Raw genomic sequence first — 14,996 nt, 5'->3', positions numbered from 1 at the left:
GTTATACTTTTTTAGGCATTCTGAGGTACAGTTTGAGCAGTTTGCAGTGTTATGTATAGTCAAATGTAAGTCTGTCAGGGTGATATCTCTACTCGAAAAACATAAATATTTGGTTTTATCAACATTTAGAGTTAATAAGTTGTCATTAAGCATTTTATATACTTTTGATATACCCGTTTGTGCCTTTAAATATGTTTCTTGCCATGTATTAGCTATAAATAACAGAGTAGTGTCATCGGCAAAGGATATCACCCTACCATTAATGTCAATATTACAAATATCATTGATATATACTAGGAATAACACAGGACCTATTACAGTACCTTGAGGGAGTCCATAAGTTAACAATTCAGTATCACTTAGGGTATTATTTATTTTTGTTAAAGTTTTTCGTCCTGATAAATAATTTTCAAACCATTTTAATGTTAGACCCCTGACTCCAGCTTTTTCAAATTTGACCAGTATTTTTGGGTGAGAAACAGTGTCGAAAGCTTTTTTTAAGTCTAAAAATATCGCTAATGCTTTTTTGTTTTTATCTACAGCTGAATATAATTCCTTAGTTATTTCGTATATTGCAACGTGTGTTCCTATACTTGTTCTAAAACCATATTGATTTTGTGATAGGTAACTGGATTTTTCCAAAAAAGTTACTAATTGTTTTTTATTAATTTCTCAATTATTTTGATATGTTACTTAACAAGGATATTGTTCGATAGTTTCCTACTTCCTTTTTATCACCTGTTTTATAAATAGGAATTATTATTGCTGTTTTAAGTACTTCTGGAAAAATACCAGTCAATAATGAGATATGTATTATGTGAGTCAGGGGTATAGAAATATGTTTAAGTAATTTAAGTGTTTTTACGTCAATATTATCATGTCCTTTTGATTTTAGATTTTTTAAATTATTTATAGTATTTTCTACGTCACTTGGTATAACTGGCTTCCAAAAAAAGCTTTTATCATTATTTATTAAATTTGACTGTTTATTACTACTATATTTTTTATCTTGAATGATCTTAGCCAAATTTGGGCCCACAGAAGAAAAGTATCTATTAAAATGATTTGCTATATCTTTAGCATTGTTTTTTACCGTAATCCTTTCATCATTTATTTTTATTTCCTTAATAGTGTCATAATTTTTCATTTTTTTGGTAGATTCATTTATCGCTTTCCAGACACTTTTTGGATTATTATTTTTGTATTCAATTTTGTCTTTAAAATATTTATATTTCGTTGTTCTAAGCAAGGAATATAACTTATTACGGTATAATCTTAAGTATTTTCTAAGTTCTGAATTATAAGGTTCTTTTTTAAGTTGCTTAGCTAAAACGTCTCTTCTCCTTATTGAGTTTATTAAAGCAGGGGTAATCCAGGGTTTCAACTTCTGTTTTTTATGATTTTGTTTTATACAATATCTAGTGGTAGTTGCCTTTATGTATTTCTGTAGGGTCGTCACAAATTGATTCAGTGCTAGGTTACAGTCATTTGTATTTAACAATAATCAAGCGAATCCAAAAATACAACAAATTCTTCATAATTTTTTTGTAGACTACGTATATTCTGATGGCATATTTTGTAGGCATTATTATCGGAAATTTCAATTTGAAAATCATCGCTCAAAATTTTTTTATTAATGTTAGTTTCAAAAAATTCATTAGAATCATTAAACATAGGCCCGAGCAAAATTTTATTGAAGTTTCAATATCGTCTATTTTATCTATTTTATTTACTTTCACTTGTATTTCGTCTAAGGTTTTCATTTTAGATAAAATGTAGCTTACGTTTTGCATAAGTTGTTGGAGGTTTCCATCCATTGTTTCTTCTTCAGAGGTCTCCTTATTATCGTCTGGTTTATTAGGTTTTTTACAATTTTCGCATTTCCATGTTGTTTTACGTGTTCCTAATTTTCGTAAATTTTCTTCCGATTTAATATTAGTACAGGATACATGAAAGAAGGCTTTACACGTCGTACATTCAATGATATCTTTGGCGTTATCGCTACTAAAAATTAAATTACATTTTTTGCACGATGACATGATAAGCTTTATCAAGATTTAGGGAGCGATAAAATGTGCGGCCGCTCTCTTCGACCGGTTTAGCTAATTTTACTTGTGGTTACCATCAAATCAGAAAAAAGCGGGAAAAAATTAAAACAATGTAAATATCTTGATGTAGTTCCATATGAGTTTTTAAGTAGTGCAATGACATCTATTAAAAACCAGAAAAAATCATCCAATTTTATTGAAAATTTGAATGGTAAGCGTTTTCATATTGGAAACATTACCCTAAAGATTTTGCAACTCTTCCTCTTATAAATCTAAAGAAAAATGCCAAGTTAGAGTCATTCCGCACAATCTGTAAGAAAACAATATATATATAATACGGTATCTCGTTGCTGAAATTCGGTTCGATCCCATATGCGTGTCTGGAATATTTTAAACTGCATAAAAGGAGCGAGTGCTTACTACTTTGTGTTAAGAATTGTCATCTATGTGAAAATGATAAAACAATTAAGATTATTCTGCTAAATATGAAATTGTACCTCAACATTAAGTTATCTGGTTTAATAAAATTCCTTCAATAAATTAATAGTTGGAACGATTGTTTTATCGTCATGTGGTACTTTAGCCTAGAATTTGGATATATTTACTAAACAATAGTTATCCACGTAAACCGCTAGATTAAGCACCTTAATAAACGATTAAAAGCGTTGTGAAACATAAGCTTTTATTTTCTTTATTTTCTTATCTACGAACAACGTCGCCTTATTTCTATCTTCTTAAATTTTTAAAAATTTTGCACAAACACGCTTTTTTTCTGGACGAGCTTACGTCTTGAAATACGAACAGAGTCATCAAATTAATAAGGTGTCAAATATCTCCAAGGATATAAAATAACGCTAAGTTAAGACAGTTTTAATTCGAAGATAAGAATGAAGGCATAAAATGGTGCGTTGCCTTAGCTTTTGGCCGCACTAAAATTTCAAGATGGTCTTATTAAGACTGTCGTGGTGTGTAATTCTTTTTCAAGTGATACATGAAATTGCAACGACTGAAGATGCGCAATACTCCAGGGATGCCTTTCTCGAAAAGTCAAAAACAAACGCTGAAGGAATAACCAATTTGTTGACCCCTCTTTGCACCGCTGGCCATGAAGATTGTTCGGCCTTCGTTGAAACTGTCACGAATCTTTGTTCGGTGCCAACTGAAGGAACCGCTGTTTGTCGAACGGACTGCGCTTTCGCGTTAAAAAGTTTCCACGCCAAATACGGGACACCGAGGAACGTTAGAGATATTAAAAAGTTCATTCCCGACAATTGTTTACCCGCTGACTGGAAAACCGTGCTGACATTGAGAAGTGTAAGCGTATTTATTTTTCTCTATTTTTAAATCATTCTTACTAACATTGATTTATTACAATAAGTAATTTTATATAGAGGAACTTTACTCACAAATAAATATGTGTATTCCGTAGTGAAGAATACCTTTTTCTTAATAAAATTGGGCCAAAGACTATGATGATTGGGCAGAAAACAGTAAATTGGTCAAAATAATTTATTTATTATTTTGCCCTGGCCAATTTGTAAATGGGATTTTAATGTACTGATTAGGTTCCGTTAATTTAATTCAAAAATTGATGACAAAAATTAAACATGATCTTTCAAATAGACCCACGTTTTACCGAACTTGGACTTTTCCTTTAACATGAGCGTCAGAAAAAATATTTAGATAATCAATATTTCTAGTAGGCAATCATTTTATCTGGTGGACATCTTCTTTGGTGGCGTAAGCAGGTAACGCTTATTTACAGTTAAACATTAGCTAGTGCTGTCAAGCAAATTGATTATAAAAAAGGAAATATTAAATATATTTATAAATAAATTAAACACACGACCGAAACCAAACACTACCCTCTGTTTGAAAACACCAAAATAATTTTTAAACTAGACAATCCTTTTAAGATAGATATTAGAGAATCACTAGAAATAATGAAAATAAGAAAAACTAACCCCACTATTATTTTAAATAGAGACGATGGTTAAAAAACTTAAATGTACAATTCTGGAATAACAAGTTAGCAAACCAAAATATACCTCTCCTCGGAAGAATTGTCCCTAGTGGTATTAATTTCTCGAGATAACCCTTAAAGATATATCTCCGCAATTTAGTTATTTGTTAAAAATATTAACCCATTTCTATCCCGCCCGGTATAAAATTTTAATTATAATTAAAATAATTGAGACGAAACGACCAATTTTAATTTATTCAGAATATCATAAGTTAAGTAGTTACAACAGTAAGTTGGACGTACTATAACAATGCACAATTGAATTAAACCCTTTTACAGAACAAGTTTATCAGTTAAATATAATACGAAGCAAATTTTAATGAAATATCTACAGAGGCTTTTTGGAATTACTCGCTTACGAAATACTTGCCGCATCTTTAACGCTCATTTTATTTCAACACTCGCCCTTGATGAAGATACCGTAGATATCTGGTAGTGGACGACTCGTTCACTTCCTGTTGACGTTGTGACGCATACCACATGAAAAAGACCAATGCCGTCCAATTTCCAATATCATATAATGACTCGCACACCCAAGAAATCATTGACTGCGTTAGAAATCGTAGATATCCAAATATCCACACCAAATGTATTTACAAGAAGCAAAAACCTTACCATCAACAAAGCACAGAGAGCCACTTGACTAACCGCCAGCTTTTAAAGCAATTAACGTTAAATTATCTCCTTTGAATTAACAGAACTATATATAGGTCGTTAAGAAAGTGGACCACCCACAGGGTCTACCCTTTAACCCTCTAATCTCGGCTGACTGCGCTAAAACAAGATTTAACCTTTAAAAAATACCAGATTAGGCCTTCATAAATTCATTAATAAAAAAAGACTTTATTACCTATTATGCTTACGATGCCTGTCTTAATTTCAGTGAATCTAAGCAGCTATCGGTGGTTCTGTGGTAGAGCGCTCGACTGCCAAGCCGAATGGTCTGGGTTCAAAACCTGGGTGGCGCATTTGTTTTTAATCAATAGAGAAACGCTAAATTAGAATTTCTTCGATGCAATAATTTCAATTTCAATTCTATTTCAATTAAACCAAAATTTCGTACTCTATTAAATACGCTTCCGATAAAGCTGAAGGTCTAATTTTCAATAAGGTGTAACAAGTGTCGGTGGTTCTGTGGTAGAACGTCCGCCTGTCAATCAGGAGGTCTCGGGTTCAAGTCCCGCCCGATGCGATCGCAAATTGATACTAAGACGAATACCGTGTACAACTGGTGGAAACCCTGCCATTGGACGTTGAGAGGTAGCATTACACTCAGCACTCGGTCCGTCCCAAAGTCATTAAGAAGAAGTTGGAGAGAAAACGCGCATATAAACACAACAGACTCAACATGCACATCCATCAGAACACAAACACAACAAATTCAACACTCACAACCTACGCACAAACATTACAAAAACGTAATACACCAAACCGTCACGACGGTGAGCGAAAAAACACCACCGAAACCAAACCGCAAATGCATCCGTTAACGCTCACCGTCACACGGTGGTTTTGCCAACCCTTTGAGAAACTGCGTACGCAGTGATTACACTTTGCACCGAAAATGCGAACGCGTTCGCAGTCCTGACAGACAGACACACCCACAGACCCACCCACAGACCCACCCACAGACAGACACGGTCGTTGTATAACCCCTCCTAGGGGACTTTGTCCCCTCGGAGAGGTAAAAACTACATATTTTAAACTGTTAATATTGAGCGCCCCACTTTTTTTTATATTATCACAACCCCCCCCCCCCCTTTTTGTATTCACGTAGAAAACTGACAGCAATGTTATATAAGCACGCAAGACAACGCCAAAATTCTGACCTGCTGATGCACCCGAACGGGATTGCGAAACTAGTCGTCATTTTATCCAATAAAACTTATTTTTATTATACAATAGTGGTAGTTTTAATCTTTATATCTTTATGTATAAGTGCCGAACAAATGTCCCTAATTAAATATATGGTTTATCTGATTTGTATTTGACTGGTTATGTAGAATCGTCACTTAATAGTCATTAATAGAAATGGTAGACCAGCCCATTATAACGTTTATGGAAAACTTAAAGGAGTGTAAACGTAGCTTAATTTTGTACAAGCTACACTCCCAGAAGCTTTTCGTTGACGCTTTCGGGGGTTGGCTCAGCTTTTCATTTATACAAAACCAAAACACTTAGGGATAAAGGAAATGTTTAGGGGCTCCGTGGCTACTAGGACCTAAATTTCCTCCGGTGTAACTATACTGGAAAGGAAATCCTGAGACGCTCTTCTTTTTCACGTCAATAATATTGAATGCGATGAAAAGGAGGATACTGACTGACCGGTATGTGAACGCCGACAATCGCCTCAACATTTTCATCCTTACTTAGTATAAATAAACACAATCTTTGGTACTTCTAAACAAATATAAAAAAACAAGCATTGTCTGCCTAACATACATTTGCTTTTTTTTTCAGAAAAAAACCAGTCGCTGTCCTCAGGGACGATTTTGGCAATGGCATAATTCTCTAAACCCATGGAGAAATTCTTATAATAGGGTGAGTTATCTGCTTAAACATCTAATAAAATTGACAAAAAATATTGAACCTTCATCTTGCCATAATTATTTAACTTATCACACGATTTAAAAAAACGAACTTAGCAAAATCTTGTGAGCTTTCCCCAATGTCTCCATTCCACGCTATAGTTTCCTAAAAAGAGCGATACAAAAGCAAAATATTGTCGTGGTTTCCTCTAAAAACTAATAAGAAAAAACCAAAATTATAAAGCTCTTCAGAGTGGTTTGGAATTTAATAAAATACTTCAACACTTTTGAAAAATACACTTTAGCCCTTTAATCCAATTAATTAAATTGAAAATTTTAGTCATTGTCATAGTCGTACAAGGGCATCTTTTATTATATAAATAATGAATATTCCTAAAGTTAATCTCAGGCGTCGGAAATTCTTACAGTATTAGACTTACGTTCACCAAATTTTCACTAGGTTTTATTCATGCTGAATTTTTGAACATCCATTTTACAGAATGCTAACCCAGCATTGCTCCTGAGTACCGGTGGAGCTGACAGTGTGCATTGCGTAGAGCCATACAGTAGCAAAAGTATCCAACTTTCTTCGGGATCAATATTTTCAGTGCCTTGCAGCTCTAAATATCACTCGGCAACTAAAGGCAAAGTTTGGCTATTTTGCTCGGAAAATGGAAATGTTATTGAAGTAAATTGCTTCTTCTGTTCAAAACCCTACTTGAAAAAATGTCACGCTCAGGGTCAGAAAGAATGATGATCTAAAAACAACAATTTATTAATTTTATTTCACCCGAATACTGATGAAGAATTTGTTTTGAGAGATTTTGCCCAATTTGAATTTAACTTAACCATCATTTGAAGAAAATTAATAATTTTTTAAATTATAACTTTTTTGAAGCCGAGTTTAACGAACAATAGAAACGACGATGTTCCTTGTCGTGGAAAAAAAAACAATAATTTGATGAACTATGAATATGGTATTTATGTTAAAATTTAAAAATGAAACAAATTAAAAGTTGGTGACTGTGGTAGGAGACCTGTTATATTGGGCTAACGAATCGAGATTTTACGGTCAATTGCAGAGCTATTCGTAATATTGGGAGCTCATTGTAAAATATCTTTCAATTTTTGGGGATTTCCTCGTTCAGGATGGCGAATTTTCAATAGCAAGGAGAACCTAGTACGGCATCAAAATGAAAATCTATTGGTGGGAAATAGTTACCGAGTTAATAATTAGGAAAGTGTTTTTGAAAAAAAAACAACGAAAATACCAGTATTATTTAAAGTTATGGAATTTAGATATTTATAACAATAGATTTCAATTAATTATACAGATTTGTTACTACTCGCAACCGCAAACAACTTTTATTTTATTTTTAAATATAAACTTTTAAATCAATTAGATCAGTTTTGTTCCTGATAAAATATTCAATCCGTGTCTTTAACTGTGAAATTAAAATCATCTTCGAGAACATATTTGCTTAGAAAGCCTATAGCCTGCAAAGTTTTGTCTCTGATGATCACTCTTTCCTAAAGACCAATTAATTGCTAAAGAGATATATTTTCCTTTGGAGAACTATCTTTTTCGAGAAAATTCATTGGTTCCATTTTTTCAGAGTCACGAAAACTGCAAATACGAAGCAAATCCTCAAGATGCCACTGCTGTAATGCTACGAATGTCTCAGGAAGATTATGCTAAAATAATATCGGAGACGGAAGGCTACATCACTCAAATTGCTGATGTTCTTCAAAACGACAATGTTAAAGAGTTATCTCATCTTCTGGGAAAGGTGGGCAGCTATTTGGGACCAATTGGAGCAGCATTTAAATTCGTGTCAATTTTTGTACCTTCAACGAGTGAGGAAGAGGAAAGACACAAAGAAGTCATGAAAAAACTGCAGGTACCGTCACTCTCAAATTATTTTTTCTAAAATCAACCAAAATATATAGAAAATACTATTATAGTGAGAATTATCATTTTAAAAGGTATACAATAGAACATACAATATTCGAAATATTAAAAATTTTAAGGATTTTCTCTATTCCGAACGTCCATTTATATAATAATAAATTTTCTACATTATTTAAAAAAAGTGCACAAATTTTCAGAAAACACAATTTAAAATTTCAAAAAATCTACTCAGACAAGTACTTGGTCAAAAAAAAACAAATTAATCGCAAAATAAATTTTAAAAGTAGTAAACACTACCGGAAAATAAACAAGTAAACGAAGATTCCTAAGCAAAGTGTAAAATCATTAGCGTCCTAAAAAGAAGCAATCTGTTCGGCAACAAAAAAAGGATTTACTTTAACCTTCACCCGCAATATTCTGGTGAATGAACTAGTTCCAATTTAAACAGAACCGTTCACAGTCGCTGGAAATCATATTAAATTAGAAAATTAATACGCCCATATTTCATTAAAGCTGTAACGCCAGAAGTAAAAAGATAAACTATAATAATGTGTAACATTATGACTGATAAGTAAGACAGGGTTATTTCTTCGATGGAATTTTGTTCGAGGAACAATAAATAAAATACATCCGTGACGAGGTATCAACATTATGCGGAATGAGCAGATTTACTCGCGCATCGCTAGCTTTGACAATATATAATGCAGATCATGCCTTGCTTTACAAAGTAACGAACTTCTTATTTGCGGTTCACTAACCAAATATAATCAGATTTCTCTAGGGAAAGATTCACACGGTTTTTATTGTGGATAAATGGCTGCGATGGTTGGCTATTTTGTTTATAATGATGGGTCATACGACTTTCTAATCTTTGTGGCTAGAGATATTAAAACGCAGACTCGGCTTTAGTATTTAATGATACACACAAACTGAAAAATCTCAAAGATGAAACTACTGGATAAAGGAATTAACGAAAACATACCAAATATATAGAAAGACTAAATCATTTTAAATAAGAATGTTTTAGATTTTCCGAGGACGTAAAATCAAACCGGCTTAAATGCTATATTACCTAAGATATTCTTAAACACCTTTAATTTTTTAAATTTTTTAACGCCACCTGCTAATGGTGATAAGGATGTCTTTTATTTTCGGAAAAGTATGATTTGTTCCATATCTATTAAACGGAACATGAAAACGAAACAGGGGGTATACATATCTCTTGTACTAAGAAAAATATTACTTTTTGGTTTTAATTTAATCAGTTGAAATATTAGTAGAATAAATAACTTATTTAGTTTGTAATTAAGTTAAAACACTAGCCTTTTTTAAAACGAGTAATACACTGCGATTTCACAAATACAATTATAAAAATATACAACGCGATAAATTATAAAACTTAATTTAGTTAAGTTGAACACTTACTGCCTCAAAAAAAACCAAAATAGGTAATTTTACATGTTCATTTTAATTTGTGACGAAAACCTTAATCTGACATAAAACTTATCATGTAAATTGGCTTTTGTAACTCAGTGACTCCCTTATTTTTTATAACTACAATAATAACAAGAATTTGATGTAAACTCCTTGAGCTCCTAAAAAAGCTTATCGGCCGTATTATTTTTTGATAAAATTTGAATAAAGCGATAAAATGTTGTGTGATAGTTTCCGTCCCTATCAACTGCGTATTTGCAAAGGCCAATTTGTGTCTCTCTTTGCAAAATTTTCGCTTAAACCAAGGTTTTATGCTGATCCTTAGAAATATTATCTAATTGTCGAATTTTCCCGCTTTATTTGAATGGCCGTGAAGACTGACGATTATCTAATATTATCAACGTTGTTTACTTTTCTTAAGTTTTTTCAATGCCGACACTTTAGTGAGATAATACAATACTAAAATTTGGTTAAAAAACAATTCGTTACGCGTTTCTCATTAATCGAATCTTTAAATTTCCTACCCCAAAAATCTTAAAACCTTTTACATTAAATGAGGTTAATTTTTCATAACTAAAGAATTTGTTTTTTGAAATAGAAAATTTTGTATTTTTATTTTTATTAGTCGTATATAATAGAATTGTGATTCTGAGATATTCGAGGAATTCAAAAAGCTTTTAGAATATTAAATGGGATTTGGAATAATTTTCAGAAAAATTAGGATTGGCCTTATCTCTAAAAAAGGCATATTAAAAAATGGGTAGCATCGACAAATAGTTCATAATACTATTAATTTATTTTTCAGATAATTGAATTATATTAATAATATAATAAACCAAAGTGACACTAACTTTAGAAATTTTAAGCCAATTTTAAATGGCATTTGGAAAAATCCCTCGGCAACTTAGTAAATTGAAAATTGTAATACAATTAATATTATATAATCTGACTTTTAATAAAAACTGTTTTTTTAGCAATTGGAAACCCAGAACTTGAGGATCATAAACTTATTAGAGAACATACCGAATGTCTTCAAAAAGGAGTTATTTGACGCCAAAATCGAAGACATGGTCACAAAATTAATATATTTGGAGAAAACTCTGAAAAGTTTTGCCGAAAGCAAAGCGCCATTCTTGGAACCAGCCAGAGATGCCTGTAAACATTCTCCCGCTCGCGTCTTCATCAATGGCATCGACACTATATTCATTTTGAAATCGAAACCGGCTATCGGAAACCTTTTCGATTTTAATCAAGAAAAGTTCTCCAAAAGCTTCCTCGTACCAATTTTGGGTTATGTGTAAGTTAAATGATCACATTTTTACATTTGGTTTTGTGGAAATATGTTACCTTTAGGTTTTCGGTCGGGTTAGGGTTACGATTATCAACTCGAAGTGTTTCCAGGTCGGGTCTGGGTGAGATAAGCATCCCAAGATTGCGGTTTAGATTCCTGCACGTTGAAAAAATTCTCAACTCTTGCTTGAGTATTTTCCAGACACATGGTTAATAGGATTTGGTTCCTCTTTTACCCTTAATTTTTGTCTGATTTCGGGTCAGGTCGAGTCGGGTCGGGTTCGGGTTAGACTCATTTCGGGTTGGGTTGGGTTGGGTTAGGGTTACTTGAGACCCAACGGCAAGCCTAGTTGAAGAAATACACTGGTGGACATTGTTTGGGAGAATTTTATCATTCTCTAAAAATATTTTTCACACTTTTAGAAAAATTAATTTTTCATAGCATCATCTAAAGCCTACGATTACCTTTAGTTCGATGGAAAAAGACATATTTTCATTTAAAATTGTGACGTGAAAGATTGACAAGTTGGGCAAGTCAAAATAAACTTGTTTAATCCGGGAAATAAATAGCAAAGATATGCACTTCTTCACGTTTCATGGGAAATTTCCAATTAATATCTGTACACGCAGAATAGTTTGCAAGTTATAAAAAATATTCGAGTTTAATTAAATATAATTATTTATTTCAAACACGCTAAATAATTGTTTACAAAAAGGGTCAATTATCCCTCCTCGAACCAAATTTATTCGTAGATTTCACAATATGCTCTACAAATTCTCAACTGACCAGATTTATCCAGCACCTAATTGTGAACCAAATAATTTTTCTTAAACGTGAAAATATTTTCAGAAAACAATGAAATTTCACCAATCAATGTCCCCCTTTGTATTTACTTAAGCGCACTTATTCCAAATTATTACCTTCAGTAGTTTTCGTAAAAAAATACCTTATCCGAACAAAATAACACCTGCATATGTCTTACGTGGGAAATTTTTACCATCCTTTGGTATTGAAGTGTTAAGCTTGTAACATGTATATTTGTAGACTCCCACTAATTGTTTAAAATTAGTGCAGTGATGATACATCGTATTCGAAATTAATGACACAATAACACACTTAAATATATATATTTTATCTTCTATATAAATAAAATACTGGGTTGATTGTTCCCAATAAATGTCCTCAACTCTTAACTGATTTTGATGAAACCCGCGCTACAGTATCGCTACAGCCCAAGTAAGGTTACTTATTTGGTTTAAACCCACTCGCGATAGTCTGAAGAAGGCTTCTTAGGTGGTTTGGATCTCTTGCCTCTGTTGTTTTGCCATTACGTCCTAACCGATTTTGATGAAACTCGAGCTACAGCATCGCGACAGCCCGAGGAAGGTTTGTTAGGTGGGTTGGCTGGTTAGGGCTTGCCACGATGGTTCTTTTCCTAATCCCTTTCGCTGACAGTTCTTGCTGCTTATCTAAAATAAACGATATTTAATTTATATCTCCGTTTTCTCTTGCGGGCGGTCTTCGCTGGAGGGAGTATGCCTATTCAACCGAATCCCATTTGAAAACAAATCTAGCAACAATTTCACTTTATAGCCATGGTTTAATTTTTCTTAAATATCTGAATTTATGAGTTTTAAGGATATAACATGGTACGTGACGAATTTAATTTTTTTAGACTGTAGTACACTTTACTTTAGGAAATAGAAATTTGTAGGTCATCCATCAGACGGGACAAAAACTGTATTTTTAAATTGATTTTTAGTTTTTTTTAAAAAATAAAAGCAAAGGAAATAATAAATAACCCACAAAAACACAAAATAAAAACATATTTACCAGAGCATTGACATTGGTTTCATGTTTTAGTAAGCATTGGACAATATCATTGCACTTCGTGCCACGGGTTACATGCTGTCACATGGAGGTAGTATAAGATAGGTTAGATTAGGTGACAGGGGGTTCCCGAAAATAGACTGCTTTTGTTCCCCACCCAATGCCCCTGTTTTTATCCCTCGTACGAAATTTTTTGATATTATTACATACTGAACTAATAAAACAGCTCTTCGTCAGTTTTACTTCGCCGATTTTTTTTGTTTTGGTAACACATAAAGAATAAATTGAAATCCAGCCAATTTGGCGAGTTTTTCAATCGAACGGGAATCGATTGAATGGGATTCGGTCGAATGGGCCAGAGGCCACCGGGGCTGTCTCCGCAAAGTTAGTTCAGAATATTTTACGCCGTCAAAAGACTATGGGAACAGGGCAAAGTGGTATTTCCATTCTCGGTTTTTCTCATTTTCCGGCGATTTTTCGCTAGCGTCTGACCACAGTTAAATCACCAAGCTGGATGCCGTGTGCTTCAGCTAGTGGTTTATTAATATGATTAGCCAGAGTGATTAGCGCGGTTAATTGAAACGAGCCATCGAAGATACATTTTTCATTTTTAACACCAAAAATATAGCAAAGAATTTTCGTTGTGGACTTACCAAAAAACGTTGTATATCCAAAATAATTTTAATTATTTTTATTTTATTGCCTTGAAAATTATTAGTAGTGCTTTAAAAATAATTTTCTTACTCTCTTTTTTATTTTCTGATCCAGTAATTTTATTCATGTTTTTTTACAGACTTCGCGCGCAGTTCGCGGCTATTAAATGTTTTGGTATAGTGCAAAATGTAACAGAAAGTCAAATTGAATCTTCCGCAAAAATTATCAAAAACGAAGGCGATCTTGTTCGAGAAAAAGTGATGGACTTTTATAACGTACAAATAATAGCATACGCAATGAACTCGAGGCTGGAAAATGATTTGAACAGCATAATGATAGACCTACACCACCAATCTGGAGCCGACGTTTCCGAAGGAATTGAAGCTCACTTTAATAAATCCTACCCGTTTTACGTTTTTGGCGTGGCGGTGTTTAAGGACCTTGAAGAATCTCACAATATCGGGATTAAAAACGGGAAATGCGTAGCTTGCGTAAGCTCGACGGAGCCAGGAAACTTTTTCAAAAAGTACGGATCCGATTTATCGAGCTGGCAAGTTTTCGTCAGCTACCGTCCGCTTGATCGTAAATTCAATCCGGTTTGGGGATATAGCATGACTGGCACGATTGTGACTTATTACAAGAAATATGGCTGGGACGTGTATATTCAGAAGGTCTTGGATCAGGCGAGCGAAGACCCAAAATCTTTCAACGGCGCGGTAGGCGTTCGATTGAAAAATGAGTTTGCCACATCCTATAATATGGATTACGGCAAAACGTACAAGGGAAAACCCCACAAGTATTGGGTTGATTTTTACTTCGGCTAACAACAACTTTGAGCAATGTCAATTTGTAGGCGAATAACAGCCGTTTTCAATAAAAAACATGAATGTGCAACAGATAATAGTTTATTAATATTAATATTTAATCCTTCAGCGTAGCCTTAAAAGTTGAGTTACACCATCTTCTCGGTAGCTCATGAAAGCGGATGCAGTCAATTACATTTTATAATTTTGTCAGCGCTATTTCTGGAGCTCAATTCCAAAGCAGCAAAAATCGAAACACTTATGTGGTTCTTAATATTAAAAGTCAATATTTTGGTAACGCTGAGTAAAATGGGATTTAGGAAAGAGGCCGAGAAGTCAAGTTCGTTTTAAAATTGGGCATTCTGAAAGTTTTGGCAGTGTTAATAACTAAGTAAGTGAACTACTCGTTAAAAGCTGTTCCAAGCGGGCTTACCGCGTTTTAATTTACATTAATATTTCTTGGTATCCTATTT

At 33.3% G+C, this 14,996-nt stretch overlaps 1 protein-coding gene across 1 annotated transcript; it reads left to right on the top strand.

Moving 5' to 3' along the window:
- The first annotated feature begins 6,982 nt into the window (after positions 1-6,982).
- LOC149939243 (uncharacterized) lies at positions 6,983-14,610 on the top strand. The gene is made up of 5 exons (XM_090179076.1): positions 6,983-6,997; positions 7,099-7,287; positions 8,216-8,500; positions 10,920-11,242; positions 13,860-14,610. The coding sequence occupies exons 1-5, from the start codon at positions 6,983-6,985 to the stop codon at positions 14,542-14,544; spliced, it is 1,497 nt and encodes a 498-aa protein (XP_090035202.1). The 3' UTR covers positions 14,545-14,610.
- The last annotated feature ends 386 nt before the right edge of the window (positions 14,611-14,996 follow it).

This window comes from Leiobunum rupestre, chromosome 6 (genome assembly GCF_980474605.1).
Source record: "Leiobunum rupestre chromosome 6, qqLeiRupe1.1.hap1, whole genome shotgun sequence".
Classification (NCBI taxonomy): Eukaryota; Metazoa; Arthropoda; class Arachnida; order Opiliones; family Sclerosomatidae; genus Leiobunum; species Leiobunum rupestre.
Note: the sequence above shows the minus strand (reverse complement) of the source record. Positions and strands in the feature narration are given on the sequence as shown.